Source organism: Drosophila innubila (genome assembly GCF_004354385.1).
Source record: "Drosophila innubila isolate TH190305 chromosome 2R unlocalized genomic scaffold, UK_Dinn_1.0 1_C_2R, whole genome shotgun sequence".
NCBI classification, from domain to species: domain Eukaryota; kingdom Metazoa; phylum Arthropoda; class Insecta; order Diptera; family Drosophilidae; genus Drosophila; species Drosophila innubila.
Genome location: NW_022995374.1, coordinates 3,701,135 through 3,718,485, shown reverse-complemented (window position 1 = coordinate 3,718,485; position 17,351 = coordinate 3,701,135). Strand labels below are relative to the sequence as shown.

The 17,351-nt window shown below is 41.4% G+C and overlaps 7 protein-coding genes across 9 annotated transcripts; 3 read left to right on the top strand and 4 right to left on the bottom strand.

Moving 5' to 3' along the window:
* Positions 1-144: 144 nt before the first annotated feature.
* On the bottom strand, positions 145-2,080 carry LOC117785578 (probable lysine-specific demethylase 4A). 2 transcript variants are annotated; one of them, XM_034623667.1, is made up of 3 exons: positions 1,789-2,080; positions 859-1,728; positions 145-803 (listed from the first exon to the last, which is right to left on the bottom strand). In XM_034623667.1, the coding sequence occupies exons 1-3, from the start codon at positions 2,034-2,036 to the stop codon at positions 401-403; spliced, it is 1,521 nt and encodes a 506-aa protein (XP_034479558.1). In that variant the 5' UTR covers positions 2,037-2,080; the 3' UTR covers positions 145-400. The 2 variants fall into 2 exon arrangements, with proteins under 2 accessions (XP_034479558.1, XP_034479559.1); XM_034623668.1 differs by having other exon boundaries at positions 859-1,725.
* Positions 2,081-2,794: 714 nt separating this feature from the next.
* Positions 2,795-5,925, top strand: LOC117785579 (putative inorganic phosphate cotransporter). Its single transcript, XM_034623669.1, has 4 exons — positions 2,795-2,946; positions 4,256-4,465; positions 4,529-4,983; positions 5,047-5,925. Exons 1-4 carry the CDS (start codon positions 2,910-2,912, stop codon positions 5,779-5,781), a joined length of 1,437 nt encoding a protein of 478 aa, XP_034479560.1. The 5' UTR covers positions 2,795-2,909; the 3' UTR covers positions 5,782-5,925.
* Positions 5,926-6,793: 868 nt separating this feature from the next.
* Positions 6,794-8,918, top strand: LOC117785580 (putative inorganic phosphate cotransporter). The gene is made up of 4 exons (XM_034623670.1): positions 6,794-6,884; positions 7,276-7,488; positions 7,548-8,002; positions 8,065-8,918. The coding sequence occupies exons 1-4, from the start codon at positions 6,860-6,862 to the stop codon at positions 8,779-8,781; spliced, it is 1,410 nt and encodes a 469-aa protein (XP_034479561.1). The 5' UTR covers positions 6,794-6,859; the 3' UTR covers positions 8,782-8,918.
* A 12-nt stretch (positions 8,919-8,930) lies between these two features.
* LOC117785586 lies at positions 8,931-10,113 on the bottom strand. Of its 2 annotated transcripts, none has more exons than XM_034623678.1 (4): positions 9,964-10,113; positions 9,762-9,894; positions 9,552-9,700; positions 8,931-9,500 (listed from the first exon to the last, which is right to left on the bottom strand). In XM_034623678.1, exons 1-4 carry the CDS (start codon positions 10,083-10,085, stop codon positions 9,125-9,127), a joined length of 780 nt encoding a protein of 259 aa, XP_034479569.1. In that variant the 5' UTR covers positions 10,086-10,113; the 3' UTR covers positions 8,931-9,124. The 2 variants fall into 2 exon arrangements, with proteins under 2 accessions (XP_034479569.1, XP_034479570.1); XM_034623679.1 differs by having other exon boundaries at positions 8,931-9,491.
* Positions 10,114-10,166: 53 nt separating this feature from the next.
* Positions 10,167-11,556, bottom strand: LOC117785583 (ribonuclease H1). The gene is made up of 4 exons (XM_034623674.1): positions 11,084-11,556; positions 10,754-11,025; positions 10,423-10,693; positions 10,167-10,368 (listed from the first exon to the last, which is right to left on the bottom strand). Exons 1-4 carry the CDS (start codon positions 11,459-11,461, stop codon positions 10,264-10,266), a joined length of 1,026 nt encoding a protein of 341 aa, XP_034479565.1. The 5' UTR covers positions 11,462-11,556; the 3' UTR covers positions 10,167-10,263.
* Positions 11,378-12,668, bottom strand: LOC117785585 (tRNA methyltransferase 10 homolog A). The gene has a single exon (XM_034623677.1). The coding sequence runs from the start codon at positions 12,563-12,565 to the stop codon at positions 11,639-11,641; it is 927 nt and encodes a 308-aa protein (XP_034479568.1). The 5' UTR covers positions 12,566-12,668; the 3' UTR covers positions 11,378-11,638.
* A 387-nt stretch (positions 12,669-13,055) lies between these two features.
* Positions 13,056-17,262, top strand: LOC117785948 (ribonuclease 3). The gene is made up of 3 exons (XM_034624238.1): positions 13,056-14,637; positions 14,711-16,833; positions 16,895-17,262. The coding sequence occupies exons 1-3, from the start codon at positions 13,121-13,123 to the stop codon at positions 17,032-17,034; spliced, it is 3,780 nt and encodes a 1,259-aa protein (XP_034480129.1). The 5' UTR covers positions 13,056-13,120; the 3' UTR covers positions 17,035-17,262.
* The last annotated feature ends 89 nt before the right edge of the window (positions 17,263-17,351 follow it).

Below are 17,351 nucleotides of genomic sequence, written 5' to 3'. Positions count from 1 at the left end.
TCGACGCGTTTAAGCACACGAACATGCTCAATCGACTCGGCTGTTGATCCTGATCAAGAATATATATACTTTGGGTGGGTCTGGCACGCCCCCTTCTGCCCATTTTCAATAAGCTCAGGGTATAAAAATAAATACATAAGCTTGTAAAAGGTCTATGGTCATTTTATTTGCGCTTTTATGAGTTTCTTACAAGTTCGTGATGTATGATATATTTGTACATAAATATATTAAAATAGTGCAAGTATTGCATTCTTGCAATTGTCGTTTAGCTAGATGTTTACAAACTTATTTATATACTTATTGTATATGTTAGACTATCTTTGATTGGTGTTACTTATAGAACTACTAACAACGGAGATCGATCTGTTTTTAAAGCGATTAATACGGCCTGATTCATAGCTCAGTCCTCGTCATCCAGTGTTAGAACCTTTGTCTGAAATCGCATGCGTTTTGTATTCTTGACTACTCCGTTGGTCAGCAGATTTGTGCCCTGCTCCGTACAAGGCAGCGCATTCCACATTCTCTTAACACGCACCACTGCAATCGAGTTGAAGTCGTATTTTTCTTTGTTTGATGATGGAGCTGATGTACTTGGCGCTGCAGCTGAATCGGAATCTGCTTGCTGAGCAGTTGGCCAATTGGATGGGAGCTTACGCAGCTTAACCATCACCTGCTTGAGATTTGCACTGCTGCAGCTGGATACGCTTGCCTTGTCATCCTCGGCATTCGATTCTGCATTCATGTCAGCCAACGAGCAGCCGCGTTTCTGAGGTGTTCCATCCTTAGATTTCGATGGTTGGCAGCTGCAAGGAATGGTTTAAAGTTGAGATGCACAAATTACACACTCTACATATTTACCTCTTTTCTTTGATATGGTACTCATTAATGGTAGGCGGCGCTGCAGCGCACATTTTGCCCGGCTCCTCGGGATGGCAACCGAAATCTTCACCCTTTAGCCAGTTCTCATAGCGTTCGGGTTGAAAGCGACGCACAAATGTCTCCATTGATATTTTAACCATATCAGTGCGGCATTTGCAAATACTGGCACGTTTTCCATACTCAATCCAACGTTTCGATGCGAAATTTGTGGACTCGGCACCGTTGAAGCCGTGATTGAATCCGGCATGATAGCCAAAGGGAAATGTTATCATTATCTCGCCAGCCTCTTGAGTGATCTTATTATAGGGTATGTTATTCTGACGCAACACCTTTGGACTTATCATGGTCATCTTGTGACGCAAATAGGCATTGCACTCCTGATAGTTCTCCGCAAAAGTCCTATTGGCCAGCTTCTCCAGGCGTCTGCCATAAGCTGGCGGAATGGCGTACCAAGTTTTTGGCGCCCCAAAATGTAAATAATTTATGGAATACAAATCCATATCCTCGGTGTGCCAGGCAAAGGAGCTCTTCCACATGCCGAAATACAAATATGCCGTGTTAACACCATCTATTTCAATACCATAATCGGTATTGACCAGATTCAGAATTGTGTCCAAGTGTCCAATATTCCACACATCCAAATCCTCATCGCTAAGCGTACCCTTGACATCGGCGGCATAAAGTGGGGCTATATATGTGATGTTCTTCCAATACTTGCGCTCCAGATCGTCATAGTCAATGTGGCGTGGCGTCTGATGCAGCTCCGAGTTGGCCTTTTCCATAAACTGGCGCAATGTCATTTGTCGGCGTTGTTGTATGTTTATTTGCTGATAAACGCCATGAGCCCTACTAACAGCATAGTTAACATAAATATAATCATACTTTCACATATAGATTTATCACACTTACCCAGTTACAACCTGGCAAATCGGGGGTGGAATCGTCATATTTATATTTTCAATATCGTAGCCGGATTTGCGCGGTGTCCATTCGACAGGGGGAATAATTTTAGCTAAACCGGCCCTATGAGCTCCACGTGATTCCATGTACTCGATGTAGGCCGAAAAGTTTTTAAACTCCTCATAGCTGGGACGAAAAGTCATGATCCTAGGCATATTTGTTTGATCGCCATCGTCAAAATTCAAACGAGAAGACATATTTTAAACAAATTTAACACAAAACAAACAAAAAAGTGTTGAATAACTTTTTTGCACCGTTCATTGACTTGCTGGTGCTAAATAAGAACTGCAAAGTGTTGGTAAATGACTTAATAGAGCTGTCAAAATCAAAACACGCGCTCGATTCAAGAAATATCGATACTCGATTTTAAAAAGAATCGTTAAGTATGAAATAATAGAAAATGTGTAGTTTTTTAATTTAATTTGTAATTTAATGTTTACATATAATATACATATTCTTTTAATAATGACACATCTGTAATAAGTGTGGGATAAAATAATGGAAACTTGATAAATTTAATGACACATTTCTCCGGAATTGCAGGTTACAACTACAGGCTAATTTACACAACTAACTTTAAATTCAGCATACTCAAATCTAAGATAATAACTAGATAATAATTATCTTTAGATAAGGGCAGATATTATAATTGATAAGTTAATTCACGGATAACGTATTAATTGTTATTCACTATTTAAATATTACACACAGACCTAACAAACTAAAGCAATAAATAAAAATGCATATTAGTAACAAGATAAATCGCAAATATTTTTCCGGACATTTTATTAATATACGACTCTTACCAAGCCTGATTATCATTAACATTTAACTGTGGCCTCAGTCGACCACTTGTGTATATATCTCAAATCGAGCGAGCCAGAGATAATCAGGGAAAATGGATTCTTGTAGGAAGTATAAAAGCAGCAGTTAAAAGCATTTCGAGTTTCAGTCGCACATTAACTCCGTGAACAAGTGCTGGCCTTAAAGGAAAATAGATTAAAGTATTCAACAACAAACCGACTGTAGAACAATTGGCAATATAACAAAGTTAATAAATAATCTTAGCAATGGTTTTCGATAGCTCGACGGAAAAGCCAATAAAGCGTAAGTTAACAAGTGAAGTGCTTTAGTACTTGAAGAAACATTGAAACATTGCAGTTTCTATTGATAATAGAAATCATAATCCTAAATATATATATTCTAATCATATCAAAACTTTAAATAAAAAACAACAATAGCAGTCCTCTGTGAACCAATTCAATGAAAATTAAGCTCTTACAAATGGATTATTAAAATTAAAATTATAACAGCAAACTAAATTTATATTCAGCTTTTTCAACATAGAAGATAAACAAGTTATAAGAAAAGCTTCTCCTTAATATACGTTTATTGCACACTTGGATTTTTGTTTCCTGGAAAGTGACTTTGTAATCAGCTCGAAGAGGTTATTGATACGGGACCAATGTCTACAACTGAAGTACGAAGCACTCATAGATTGAAAATGCGAAAAAATGCAAGAACATTTACTGAAGCATATTTTGCTGATACTTTCAATCAGTTTATATACAAAATAAAGAAAAAAAAAAATAAAAAAAACACTCGTAATGTAGTCCACTTATACACTCTCAATAGGATTATAAGACTTTCAGGCGGCAAGACCTGCACAATATGAGTGATAATTGAGATTGTTTAAATGATATCATAACGACTATATATAATGCATATGTAAATTTTATAAATGCCATAAATCTACGTTGACAATGACATGATGGAGTTAGATAGCAAAATTGTTTTTGAATGCGAAAATTTTTGTATCCATGTAACGTATACAAGTGATAAATAGATTCAATATTTGCTCAGTGATACTTGAGACGAAACATTTTTGGTGATGTCAAATGTCTGTTCCTAGATTTACCCCTTTTGAGTACTTCACTGCGGGCCGAGGAAACTTTTCCATTGCTTTCGACATTGGCATGTGTTAATGATAATGAAACAATACAAAACAATACAATACTCGTACCACATAAAGATTACTATCAGAGCATTCATTAACAATGCTCGTTAAGTAATCCTAGAAAAAAAGCGAACACTTGTTAAACAACGACAGTCTTAAAGAGTATTCAAATCAGAGATCAGCTTAAAATGGTCTATCTAACGAGCACCGAAAGGACTCCTCTTTTATTAGGGACTCACATAAAAAAGATTGCCAGTAAATCCTATTCTGATAGTCTCTTTTCACTTAGTAATTTTTCATCATTTATGCAAATATTTTCAATGTAAAAAGTATTAAAATGAAATTTGAACCTTTTTAAATAATGAAAAAATGTATTAAAGTGGAGAAGTATAATATTAATATATATTAAATTTACTAATTTACTAACGCTGTATTTTTTTCTTCAACTCTTTTTTCCAGCGAGCAGCTTTGGAGCTCGTCATTGGCAGGCGATTCTTCTCTTTGTGGGAATGATGATCAACTATTTCCAGCGTGTCAACATCTCGGCTGCCATTGTGCCCATGACTTCTCCAACCACTGATGCTCCATACTATCAATGGGATACGTCTCAGAAATCCATGATACTGAGCAGCTTCTTCTGGGGTTACGTTCTCTCCCAAGTGCCCTCAGGTTCGATCTGATAAGTGACAAGTGCTTGCCCAGGTTAAGTCTAAGTTTAAATATATTTCTCAGGTTTGCTGGCAAAGCGTTTTGGCGCCAAATATGTGATAAGCTTGTCTACAGCCGCCGGAGGCATCATGTGCTTCTTTCATCCCATGGCAGCCAAAGGTGGTTGGGTCAACGTTTGTGTTCTCCGTGTGCTGACGGGATTGGTCCAAGGCAGTGTCTATCCCTGCTTCCACACCTTACTGTCCAAGTGGGTGCCATGCACGGAGCGAGGATTTCTTACAACTGGCGTCTACTCCGGAGCACAATTCGGCACCGCGGTCATATTGATCAGTAGTGGCAATATATTTGAGTCCAGCATAGGCTGGCCGGGTTTATTCTACATTTCCGGTGCTCTTGGCCTGGCCTGGGCAGTGCTCTTCTTCTGGCAGGGAGCCAATGAGCCTGCAACATCCCAGAGCATCAGCAAAGTCGAAAGGGATTACATTGAAAGTCTAACGGGCAGCAACAACAGCAGTCAAGTGAGTTAATGTCTTACTACAGGTTTAGATAATGGCATACTTAATCCGGTTTTTATATTGCAGTCCTTGGCTGTACCTTGGAAGTCCATCTTCACTTCGGGCGCCTTCTATGGTCTACTGGCTGCCCACTGTGGCTTCACCTGGGGATTCTACACACTGCTCACTGAGATACCCACCTATATGAGCAGCGTGCTCAAACTGGATGTCAAGTCGAATGCTCTGCTCTCCTCGTTGCCCTACTTTGCCATGGGAGTGCTCTGCTTTGTGGTCAGTCCCATCTCTGACCTGCTCATCAATCGGGGCACCATCTCCGTAACAGCGGCCAGGAAGCTCTTCAACTCAATTGGTCAGTGGGTGCCCATGGGCTGTCTCATTGGACTGGGATACATGACGGCGGATGAGAAGACCGGAGCGATTGTTCTGCTGACCTTGGCTGTGGGAATTAATGCTGCCTGCTTCTGTGGCTATCTGGTTAATCACATGGATTTGTCGCCCAATTTCGCTGGTCCCATGATGGGTGTCACCAATGGTCTGGCAGGTGTGACGTCCATTATTGCGCCATTGATTGTCGGGGTCATTCTCTCGGATGAGGAGGATCCAACTCAATGGCGTTGGGTTTTCTTTATCACCGGTGGCATTTATCTGTTATGCAATGCGCTATTTGTTATCTTTGGCAAGGCCACAGTACAACCTTGGAACGATGCACCCAGCATGTCCAGTACAATGACCTTACGTAAGAATATTCAGACTGACTCAAGAACCTCAGCACCCACAGAAGCCAAAGAAAATCAGTTCTGAGTGGTTATCCATAAAAACTGTTAACAATCTCGTTAAGTTTAAATTAAACAAAGTCTTCAATTTGGTGATTATCCTATAAGCTTAAGTTAATATAATTATATTTTTATGGCGTGACATTTTTAATAAAAACCAAGAACTAATATAGACCAAAGTAATAAAAAAAAAAAATGGTAGTCTCTTATGTAGAAAGGTCCATGACATGGAAGCAGGATTATCACCAGTTGATAACACTTTAATAATAGATCAACAGAGTTCACAATGTGTCTTAAATGTTAAGGCTTTTACTCATAGATAAAAGTCAAGTCTAAGAAGTAAAAGCCATCCAATAAACACTATATGGATAACAATTGGAAAACAAATAAAAAACAACGTTGTAAAAGCAAATCACGTATTCTCAGATCTCTCAAAACTTTATCTATATATATCGACACATATTTCTATATCAATATTTGCATCATTACGGGCCGGTTTGTCTATGTCTATTTAAGGGGTTTGATAACAATAAAAGAGATGTTTTGATGTAAAATGTATAGAATATAATGTGAAATTTAAAAATATTTCTTTGATAAAATTTAAGGAGACATTGAAGAGCCGGCCCTAAGTGTACCTAGTCGAATAAAATGTTCAATATCTCAATTTTTGAATGGTTTTTGATTTTATACTCTCCAATATATTTATGTATTATAGATTTATATATTTAAATCTATGTATATCTATTATTAGCTTAAATATACATATAAACTCGCATATCTATACATATTTCTACATCTATATCTTTATCTATATCTATATATAATATATGTACTATATTTCTATTTGCCAAAGTCTTTTCCTTCTCTAAAGATAAATCACTAATTTTTGGCAGAGCTTCATAATCATGCTGATATTGCTGAGCGCTATTATAAAAAGAGTGTGATAAACGTCAATCTGGGGAAATTTGGTAGAAGTAGAAGGCATAAAAGCAAAATTCTCAAATTTAGTCGCCGATCAACAACGCGTCCTCACGCATGGAATTGATTATCAAAATAACAAACTAAATCAGTCAATAATACTTATAAGTTAGTAATTAATCTTAATAATGGGTTTTGATAAGACCGCGAAACGTAAGTAAAAAAAAAAAAACTATTTATAACTTTCACCTTCAGAGTGCTTGACTAGTAGATATCCTGTCTAGTAACTCTGGTATCCATTATATGATCATTATGAAAGTTTCAGAATAAAAAATTGATATATTGATATGTGATTTGTCTTAATAAATATAAATATAATAAATATAAATGTTCTCAAAAAAAAACATGAAGAAATTATTAAACCTAATCTTTTTATACTCGATTTAGCACCTTCAGAGTGCTTGACTAGTAGATACCCTAGGAAGTAACTCTGGTTTCTATTATACGATCACTATGAAAACTTATTTATCTTAATAAATATAAATATTCGCAGATAAATAAATAAAGAAGTTATTAAATAAAATCTTTTTTATACTTGATTTAGCGGAAAGTCGATTTGGAGTTCGACATTGGCAGGTGATAATGCTATTCATTGGCATGGTGATCAACTTCTTTCAGCGGGCCAATATCTCACCTGCGATTGTGCCAATGACACAGGCTACAGCCAATGCTCCATTCTATGATTGGGATGTATCCGAGAAGGGAATCATTCTGAGCAGCTATCTTTGGGGCTACGTGATTTCACCAGTGCCAGCCAGTGAGTTCTTAACTACTGATATTATAAATATATTGTTTAAACTGCTCTCTTTACGTTAGGTTTGTTAGCCAAACGTTTTGGCCCTAAGCTTATCCACATTTTGGCCACCGGCTCAGGTGGCATCTTGGCCTTCTTTTTCCCCATGGCGGCCAAAAGCGGCTGGGTAAGTGTGTGTGTACTGCGTGTTTTGACGGGTATAGCTCAGGGTGCGGTTTATCCATGTCTGCACACGCTGGTGGCCAAATGGGTGCCACGCACGGAGCGAGGATTCCTCACAACTGCCATCTACTCGGGAGCACAATTCGGCACTGCATTGATATTGATGACCAGTGGGTTTGTATTTGAATCCACAATGGGCTGGCCTGGTCTCTTCTATATCACGGGCGGACTCAGCCTAGCTTGGGCACTGATCTTCTTCTGGCAGGGAGCCAATGAGCCAGCAACATCAAACAGCATCAGCCAGGTCGAAAGGGACTACATTGAAAGCCTAACGGGCAGCAACGAACGCAGCCAAGTGAGTCCAAATCAACACTCAAATAAAGCATATTAATGAGAATTTTCAAATTATATTTCCAGTCCTTAAGTGTGCCTTGGAAATCCATCTTTAGTTCTGGCGCCTTCTATGGTCTATTGGCTGCACATTGTGGCTTCAACTGGGGATTCTATATGCTGCTTAGCGAGATGCCCACATATATGAACAGCGTGCTTGAATTGAACGTGCGGAGCAATGCACTGCTCTCCTCGTTGCCCTACTTTGCCATGGGAGTGCTGTGCTTTGTGGTCAGTCCCATCTCTGACCTGCTCATCAATCGGGGCACCATCTCCATAACAGCGGCCAGGAAGCTCTTCAACTCAATTGGCCAGTGGGTGCCCATGGGCTGTCTCATTGGACTGGGCTACATGACGGCAGATGAGAGGACTGAAGCGATTGTACTGTTGACCTTGGCTGTGGGAATTAATGCGGCTTGTTGTTGTGGCTATCTGGTTAATCACATGGATTTGTCGCCCAATTTCGCTGGTCCTATTATGGGACTTACAAATGGAGTGGCCAGCTTGATATCTATAGTGGCACCTTTGCTGGTGGGCGTAATCTTGACGGATGAGAGAGATTCGGCTCAATGGCGAATTGTGTTCCTTGTCACAAGTGGCGTATACTTGATTTGTAATACGCTTTTCGTTGTGTTTGGCAAGGGCCAAGTGCAGCCGTGGAATGATATGCCCAACCTGTCAAGGACGAGCACAATTGCTGAATCAACAATACCCAAAGAGGGCACCAAGAATCATTCAACTTAATTCTAACTTAAACTTAACCCACATAGCAAATTATATGTTTATGAATTCACTAATTATATTTGTTATGATAGCTGTATACCATTAAGTGATTTATATCATATTAAATTTAGTTTATAAGCATTCTATATAATCTAAAAGATCACAAACTATTATCATTTCACAGAAACTGATTACCACATGGTCCTTGGAATCAGTGATTTGAGGCATTTATTGGTCGTGTCGTCTAGTTAAATATTTGCCGGGTTTATCTGCTGCACGAGTCGAGATAATAGTTATTTACAAACATAAAATTCACAGTCTGACTCAGATTTTACAGTGCGAGATCTTATAACATAGAATTGTGTCAGTTTGGCTTTAGCTTATTTAATTCTCTATTAATGCGGCGTGGTACCGACTGAGTATGCAACACCGTCCAAATGGACACAGTCCAACTGAGTATGATTGTTGCATATAGAACCGGCGTATAGGCCTTGGCATTGCCCACGGGAATCTTCGCCAGAAGCGGTGACTTCAGTTGATAGTCCACGTGAACCCGCTGCCAGTTGCAGTCCAAGTCCGCCTTCAAGTGCTGATTGTGGTGCTCTTCAAGATTAATTTCGTGTTTATTTAGGCAATGCAGCTTATCTGGTCTGATCGGTATCTCAGTGTCAATGCCAATTGGGCAGTTTAGATAAAGTTCAGGTGTGCTTATTTTCACAGTGGCTATGGAACTATGATGTTTTCGTTAATTCATATAAAGAAACTACATTAATCGACAGTATAACTCTTACTCTTTATCGCTGGCTGCATGATAACGAAAGTGTATGGGCAATGTTAAAGTTTCCTCTGTCTTCACTGTTCCCTGAAGTAATACTGTGAAAGGTTTTGCCTTTTCTGTGATTATTTCAATGTCTACGAATTTCGGATAGATTGCATTAAGCTGAAATGTAAAAAGTTCGTTTATTGTATTTTTTTTTCAACATATATTCAACAATTCTTACCATCTTCAAGCGTTGCAAGTCATCCAGCTCATCGGTGCTTATGAAAACTGCAGCTGGCAGCGGTTGCAAGATCACATATTCACAATTCATGTTAACAATTGAATCAGGAAACTGCACTTGGTACTTAAGTTTTCTATTTAAAAACATCTTGCAGTTTACTTCAACTCAAATCAATTTGAATTTGGATCCGTTTAATACAAACCTATGCATGCCGGCTTCATCCATTTCAATGTCTATAAAGGGCGATGTATTACAGTTAGCCCCACTAAAAAGCAGCGTGGCAATTAAACAAACTATTAATATAAACTTAAATTGACAAAGCATTGCTTTAAATGTAATTAAATGCTCAAAACAAATGCTCGCATAAGTTGCGATTGTAAACAAATACTCTGCAGTGCTGCCAACTTGCTAAAACACAAAACTGTCAAATTTATTGGGCTGCCAACTTATGGCAATAATTGCGCGAACAATTTGAAGTTAACGCATATAAAAATCATTAATCTTATTGTTTTCCAGAGTTTATTTCCCTGTATAGCTGTGAGCCTTGTTTGGCCAATTTATCAGCCATTTCGTTGCCTTTAATGCCTTTATGTGCCTCCACATAGCTCTATTAAAAAGATATATTTAGTTTTAGTTAACCAAAAATATTTAAAATACGCACCCATTTTACTTTAAGTTGATCGTTTTGCAGCAACTCATCCAGCTCCTTAAAATCCGCCACATTTTTTACGGGTTCCATGTTTTTTAAACGCCAACCGCGACTTTTCCAGCCCGGAACCCACTTTGTTATGGAGTTGATTAAAAACTGCGAATCTGTCTTTATACAGAGCTTTTCAATGCCCAAGTCTAGTGCGAATTTAATGGCATAAATGGAAGCCTGTATCTCTCCGACATTGTTGGTAACACGTCCTAGCACTGGTTTTCCCGCATTTCTAGTGCATGAGAAGAAAATTAAATTAATTAATTTTATGGGCACACTCAAATATACGTACAGTGGATGATCGTCGCCAAAATAGACACCAAATCCTGCACAAGCATTTTTTCGACCATTTCCTAGACACGAACCATCCGTATAGACAATGACGAAACCTTCAGAATCGACTGTAAACTCAAATGCTCCAATTTGCTTTACGGATTCCTCTTCTTGTCCATTGCCGTGCCGGGGTAATTTAGACTTTGAATTTTCAGTTATATCAGCATCTGTTTTTCTTTTTCGACTTGTAGATGGTTCCGGTAATCCTTCCACTTCGTACATAGCTGTCATCTAAAGGGATTATAGTTTTAGTTTATAAAATTGACAACCTGTTGCATTATGTACTCACGAGATCATCTTCTGTTACGGCTCCTTCTTCTGCCACATCTTCTGGCCAATAATCTGTACTTTGTTTAATCTGTTGCTGCTGAGGTGCCCAGCTGACTGGCGGTGGTTGCCTTTGTCCAAGTGGCACAGCGAATTCATCTGGTGTGTATTTTCCATGAACTCCTGTTGCTTTTGTTGGACTTATGAATTGTTCGGCTTCCAGACGATTGTTGAACTTCTTGTAAACAGCTCCTTTGAAGCCCTTCACCTGCTCCTCACATTGCGCCCAGTTTGCATAGATTCCGACTTTTCGTCCTTTTGCAACTGCGTAAAATGCCATTGTGCGCTCAATCCTCTTCAAAACATCACAACGAAACTGGGAACGCAAAAGAGAAAACATTCTGTGCTAGCGTTGTGTCGCATAGGGTTGTAGCAAACGGTTTGGATTCAGTTCAATTGAACTAATCGCTAATTGAATCAGTACACAAAATCAAATGAGTTTTCAACTGAATTTTATTTCATCTGTTAAATCAACTTTGTAACAATAATAAAAAAACAACAGTTGTTTCTGATGGGGTCAACTTTCTGGCATTGCTTGATCTTTTACATTGTCCCCCTGTTGCTCTTGCTCCTCACTTGACTCTGGTTGCTCCTTTAATGTTTTCGTTTCTTTACTGTCCTTGGCTTTGGCCCCTTTTCTTTGAGGAATAGTTTCGAGAATGGCTTCTGTCCAGTCTTGGCCAGCTGCCACGCGTGTCAACAGTTCAAACACATGAAAAGTGCTCAATACGGAACGTGTCTTCATATCCACGTGCTCGCTGAGCGGAAGACGTGCCGTCGAGAGTCCGTCGGTTGTGGCACGCTGATGACACAGACCTTTGAAGTGGTTGTGATCAACTAGTCCGCCAATAACATAGGTGTGTCCGGGTTGCGGCTTCTCCAACACCGTATCCGATTCGCAGGTTAGGTAAGTCACCTTTTGTTTTTGGAATATTTCCGTGTGCGTGCGATCGAAATGATACTGGACATTCCAGTTCTCCCAGCCGTCGTTCTTCTTAAAACTCTCGTGTATGTGACCATCGCGCTTAATACCCGTAAAGTGCAGGTGCAACGGCTGCTCGGATCGTCGATTAATTGTGTAGATACGAAGGCACTGCTTCACACACTTGGCAATATCTCGCTCCTGCATCAGATCATCGTAGTTCAGGTCAATGGCCACGTTGACGGAGTCTTCAGCGTTCTGACTGCTCACAGTCACCTGGCGACGTTTCAACTCCTTGCGGGAAGGCCCCACACTTGATGGTAATCCTAGCGCCTTGGCCTGTGCCTTCTTCTCCTTTCTCTTTTCACGTTCCTTCTGCCGACGCAACTTGCGCATTTCCACCATTTCGGCGAGCTTCCGTTGCTTCTTCAATTGGTTTTTGCTCAACGGTGTGCACGGCGTAGTTCCTGGACAGGTAGTGAGGGTTATCTCTGCGGGTTGCTCCTGCTCTTCCGTATCCATTTTATATTTCTTTTAATTCACAAAATTACAATTAGTTGGAGAAACCTCATCAAATGCTTCAATTATAAACATCTGTTTAATTTGTTCAATTGAACTTGCTTACATCTTTTTGACTAGTTCAAAGAGCGTAGCTAGGCAGTGCTGCCAACTGTTCAGAGCCTAAAAAAGCTATATCAAAATTAAAAAAAAAACTGAAAACAACTAGGAAATCAGCAAGAAAGCAAGATCAGTTTTTAGGTTAGTGTTATGCCTTGCACCCATTGAAATTAAGCAAAAGAGGTATAATAGCTAATATTATTAGTTCATTATAATTATATAGTAATTTAGTAATAATAATAATAAAAATATTTAGTATATTTTTAAACTTACAAAAATCTAGAGTTTCCGCCAGTTTCATTTCATTTCACAACATCTCCGAAGATTCTCACTTTAAAAACTCCAAATCTGGCGGGAAAATAGCTAAGCTGACAGCAGTGGTACGCAGCCCTAATGCAATACTGCTATCTTTTTTTACGCGAGCAAGTCGGGAAATTAAAGTATCCTGATTAATATATAATGTACCATCAGCCACCTTTGCCGCCGCCACAGGACTTTCCGTCACAACCTCCTCCACCACCGCCACCACCAGAGATTGAAGAGATTTCACCGCCCGGCGTTCAAGATACTCCCATTCCAAGTGCAACAGATGCTGCTTTTAATTACACACAGCATCCGCCTCCAAATGTGAATACGTCCTACAGTCCTCAAAGTTCTGCCTCTAATTACTTTAAATATGCTGGAACATCGTATGCACCATACGAAGAGGCAGGTCCGTCGCAGTCTTCTTACTCCACGGCCAACTCCAATCCCAATGCGTATTCGTATGAAAGTTATCCATACCAGGAGGGATATGCAGGTCAACCCAACTATGGACATCAAACAGGCAACTCATACAATTATGAGCCATATGGACAGCAGTCGTATCCGTACAAGTATCCGGAGAGGGAACGCTACGAGTACACTCCCAATTATCGACCGCCTAATCAGCGATATGTGAACTACAATCATAATCATTATCAGAATAATTATGGCGGATACGGCGGACACAACAGTCGCTATGAACAACGCTACAACAATCCCCGACAGCCACGTGCCCAGTCCTATTATCCACCCGGCAGGAGCAACTCCAGCAAGGGAATGGCCAGCGATGACTCACGTAATTATCGGGAACGCAGCGAATCCGCACCAAATCTGCCAAAGACGGAAACGGAGCGCGATCGTCTGTTGCGTCAGTGGTGTGCCAACTATTGTGAAAAGCCCGAGGATTACATAAAGAAAATGAATGCACTCAATGAGGCCGATGCACCTGTGGAATCATGGGTACGATCCTCGCCAGCCGAACTATACTATGAGCGCACCAAGACGGAGCACGAGGTGAAGGCCAAGACACGCCTACATAAGCTGTGCGCCTTGTTCGACGATGAGCTGCTCCAGCGAGCGGACCGAGTGCGTCAGACTCAGCCCGCTTATGTGCCGCCGCCGCGCAAGGCTCGCAGACGTGTGTGCAAGCACAAGCACAAGTCGGAGGCGTGCTCCTCCTCTAGCTCGGACTCGGATTCCGATGAGGATGCCTTCAAGATCGAGCAGGATTGCTGCATGGAGGAGCTGTCCCGCAAGGTGCAGCATCCGCAGCGCGTGCACGCCGATTTGTGGCACAACGATGCCGGCGAGATGAACGATGGTCCGCTTTGCCGTTGCTCAGCTAAGTCGCGCCGGATTGGCATACGGCACGGCATCTACCCGGGCGAGAAGGGCTACGAGATATGCGACAAGGAGACGAACAATGCCGCCAACTTGTATCATTATCGCATCACCATATCGCCACCAACCAACTTTCTGACCAAAACTCCGACAATTATCAAGCACGACGAGCACGAGTTTCTCTTTGAGGGATTCTCACTGCTGTCCCACGTGCGTCTTACGGATCTGCCGGTGTGCAAGGTGATTCGCTTCAACATTGAGTACACCATCGAGTACGATGAGGAGAAGATGCCCGAGAATTTCACCATACGTGAATTGGATTTGTTTTGTGAGTTTGAGCGATCTTGATATCTATGAGCAGTTGAATATCTATGAATGCTGGAGCTGATTCCTGTTTTCACTGAGGATTGAGGATCTGCCGGATACTGCTGCCATGCTCAACATTCTCCAAGGTCAATGCTATGTGGACATCAAGGGCATGCTGGTGACCAAGCCAGGACATAAGCCCTGCTCCCTTAGAGTCGATCAATTAGATCGTAATAATTCCGATTTACCCGAGTGTCTAGATCGGGAAACTGGCATCTCACATCCGGCAATTGTGCACTTCGGCATAAGGCCACCACAACTGAGCTATGCGGGCAATCCGGAGTACCAAAAGGCATGGCGTGAATATGTCAAGTTCCGCCATTTAATGGCCAACATGTCCAAGCCCTCGTTCAAGGACAAACGCAAGCTGGAGGACAAGGAGCAGCGGCTGCAGGAGATGCGCACCCAGGGACGCATGAAGCGCAATATAACAGTGGCCATCAGCTCGGAAGGTTTCTATAGAACCGGCATAATGTGTGACATTGTGCAGCATGCGATGCTGATACCAGTGCTCACAGGACACTTGCGCTTCCACAAGTCACTGGATCTGCTGGAGGAGAGTATTGGCTACAAGTTCAAGAATCGCTACTTACTCCAGCTGGCATTGACGCATCCGTCGTACAAGGAGAACTATGGCACTAATCCTGATCACGCACGCAATTCACTTACCAATTGTGGCATACGACAACCGGAGTACGGGGATCGCAAGATTCACTATATGAACACACGGAAGCGGGGCATCAATACCCTGGTCAGCATTATGTCTCGCTTTGGCAAGGATCATGAGACGGTTTCGAATATCACCCATAACGAACGTTTGGAGTTTTTGGGTGATGCTGTTGTCGAGTTTCTGAGCTCCATACATTTGTTCTTCATGTTTCCGGAACTGGAGGAGGGCGGTCTGGCCACTTATCGTGCCGCCATTGTCCAGAATCAGCACTTGGCTTTGCTGGCCAAGAAACTGCAGCTTGAGGAATTTATGCTTTATGCCCACGGCTCCGATTTGTGCCACGAACTGGAACTGCGTCATGCCATGGCCAATTGCTTTGAGGCTTTGATGGGCGCCTTGCTCTTGGACGGTGGCATCAAAGTGGCCGATGAGGTCTTCACGGATGCGCTGTTTCGTCAGGATGACAAACTGCTCAAGATTTGGAAAAATCTGCCAGAGCATCCGTTGCAGGAACAGGAACCGCTGGGAGATCGCAGCTGCATTGATTCATATCGCGTACTGAAGGATCTGACCAGATTTGAGGATTCCATTGGCATTAAGTTCAAGCATATACGTCTGTTAGCTCGTGCTTTTACCGATCGATCAATTGGCTTTACACACTTGACGCTTGGCTCCAATCAGAGATTGGAATTCCTGGGCGATACTGTGCTGCAATTGATATGCTCCGAGTATTTGTATCGTCACTTTCCCGAACATCATGAGGGTCATTTGTCGCTGCTGCGTTCCTCCCTGGTCAACAACCGCACCCAGGCGGTGGTCTGTGATGATCTGGGTATGCCCAAGTATGCTGTCTATGCCAATCCCAAGGCGGACTTGAAGACTAAAGATCGTGCCGATCTGCTGGAAGCATTTTTGGGTGCTTTATATGTGGACAAAGGTCTGTTGTATTGCGAACAGTTCTGTCACGTCTGCCTCTTTCCACGTCTCCAGCTGTTCATTATGAATCAGGATTGGAACGATCCCAAATCGAAGCTACAACAGTGTTGCCTCACCCTGCGCACAATGGATGGCGGCGAACCGGATATACCCTATTATAAGGTGGTTGAGGCTAGCGGACCAACAAATACCCGCGTCTACAAGGTGGCCGTTTATTTCCGGTCCAAGCGTTTGGCAACCGCCAGTGGCTCATCCATACAGCAGGCCGAGATGAATGCAGCCAAACAGGCGCTGGAAAACTCTCGAGATCTCTTTCCACAACTGGATCATCAGAAGCGTGTCATTGCCAAAAGCATCAAGAAGCAAACAGGCAACGAAATGGATACGGATGCGGATAAGCAGCTCCAAGAGGACAAGGCCAAAAAGCCCAAATATGCAGCTCCGCTTGAGGATGAGTCGCATCTGCCCAAGCAATATCGCATGCACGAGAATATATCCAGTGATGAGTTGCCAGAGGATGATGAAGATGACAATACCAATACCAAAAGACTGACTTGTAAGTGGTTTAATACAGTCTAAACTTATTAATTTACTATAATTAATCATGCTATTTGTAGCGCCTGTTCCTATGCCGAGGAGTCGAAGCAGCAGCAGCAGCAGCAGTGATAGCGACAGCTCTAGTGAACCTCCAAAGAGACGACCTCGTCTACAAAAGGGTTCGACTTCACCCGTTTCTCCTGCATCATCGTCGACATAAATTAATCTCAATCAACAAATTCAAAAAGCTTAGCTTACACCCAGGCAATGAAGCTTCTAAAGAGTTTAATAGTGGCTCGCAAAAATGTATCAAGAAATAATATTAATTACAATAAATCGTTAAAAATGTATGCAAATGAATCACCCCTCAAATGCTAAACAAATTTATCAACTATTGTAAATTGTGTCAACATAAAATAAAACACTTTACTAGGATTGAAAACCGTAATAAAAACCTTCACTTTTAATCGATATAAACTGATTGAAATTGGTAATCGTAACTGAAACCGTAACCCAAACAAGATTTTTGTATAATAC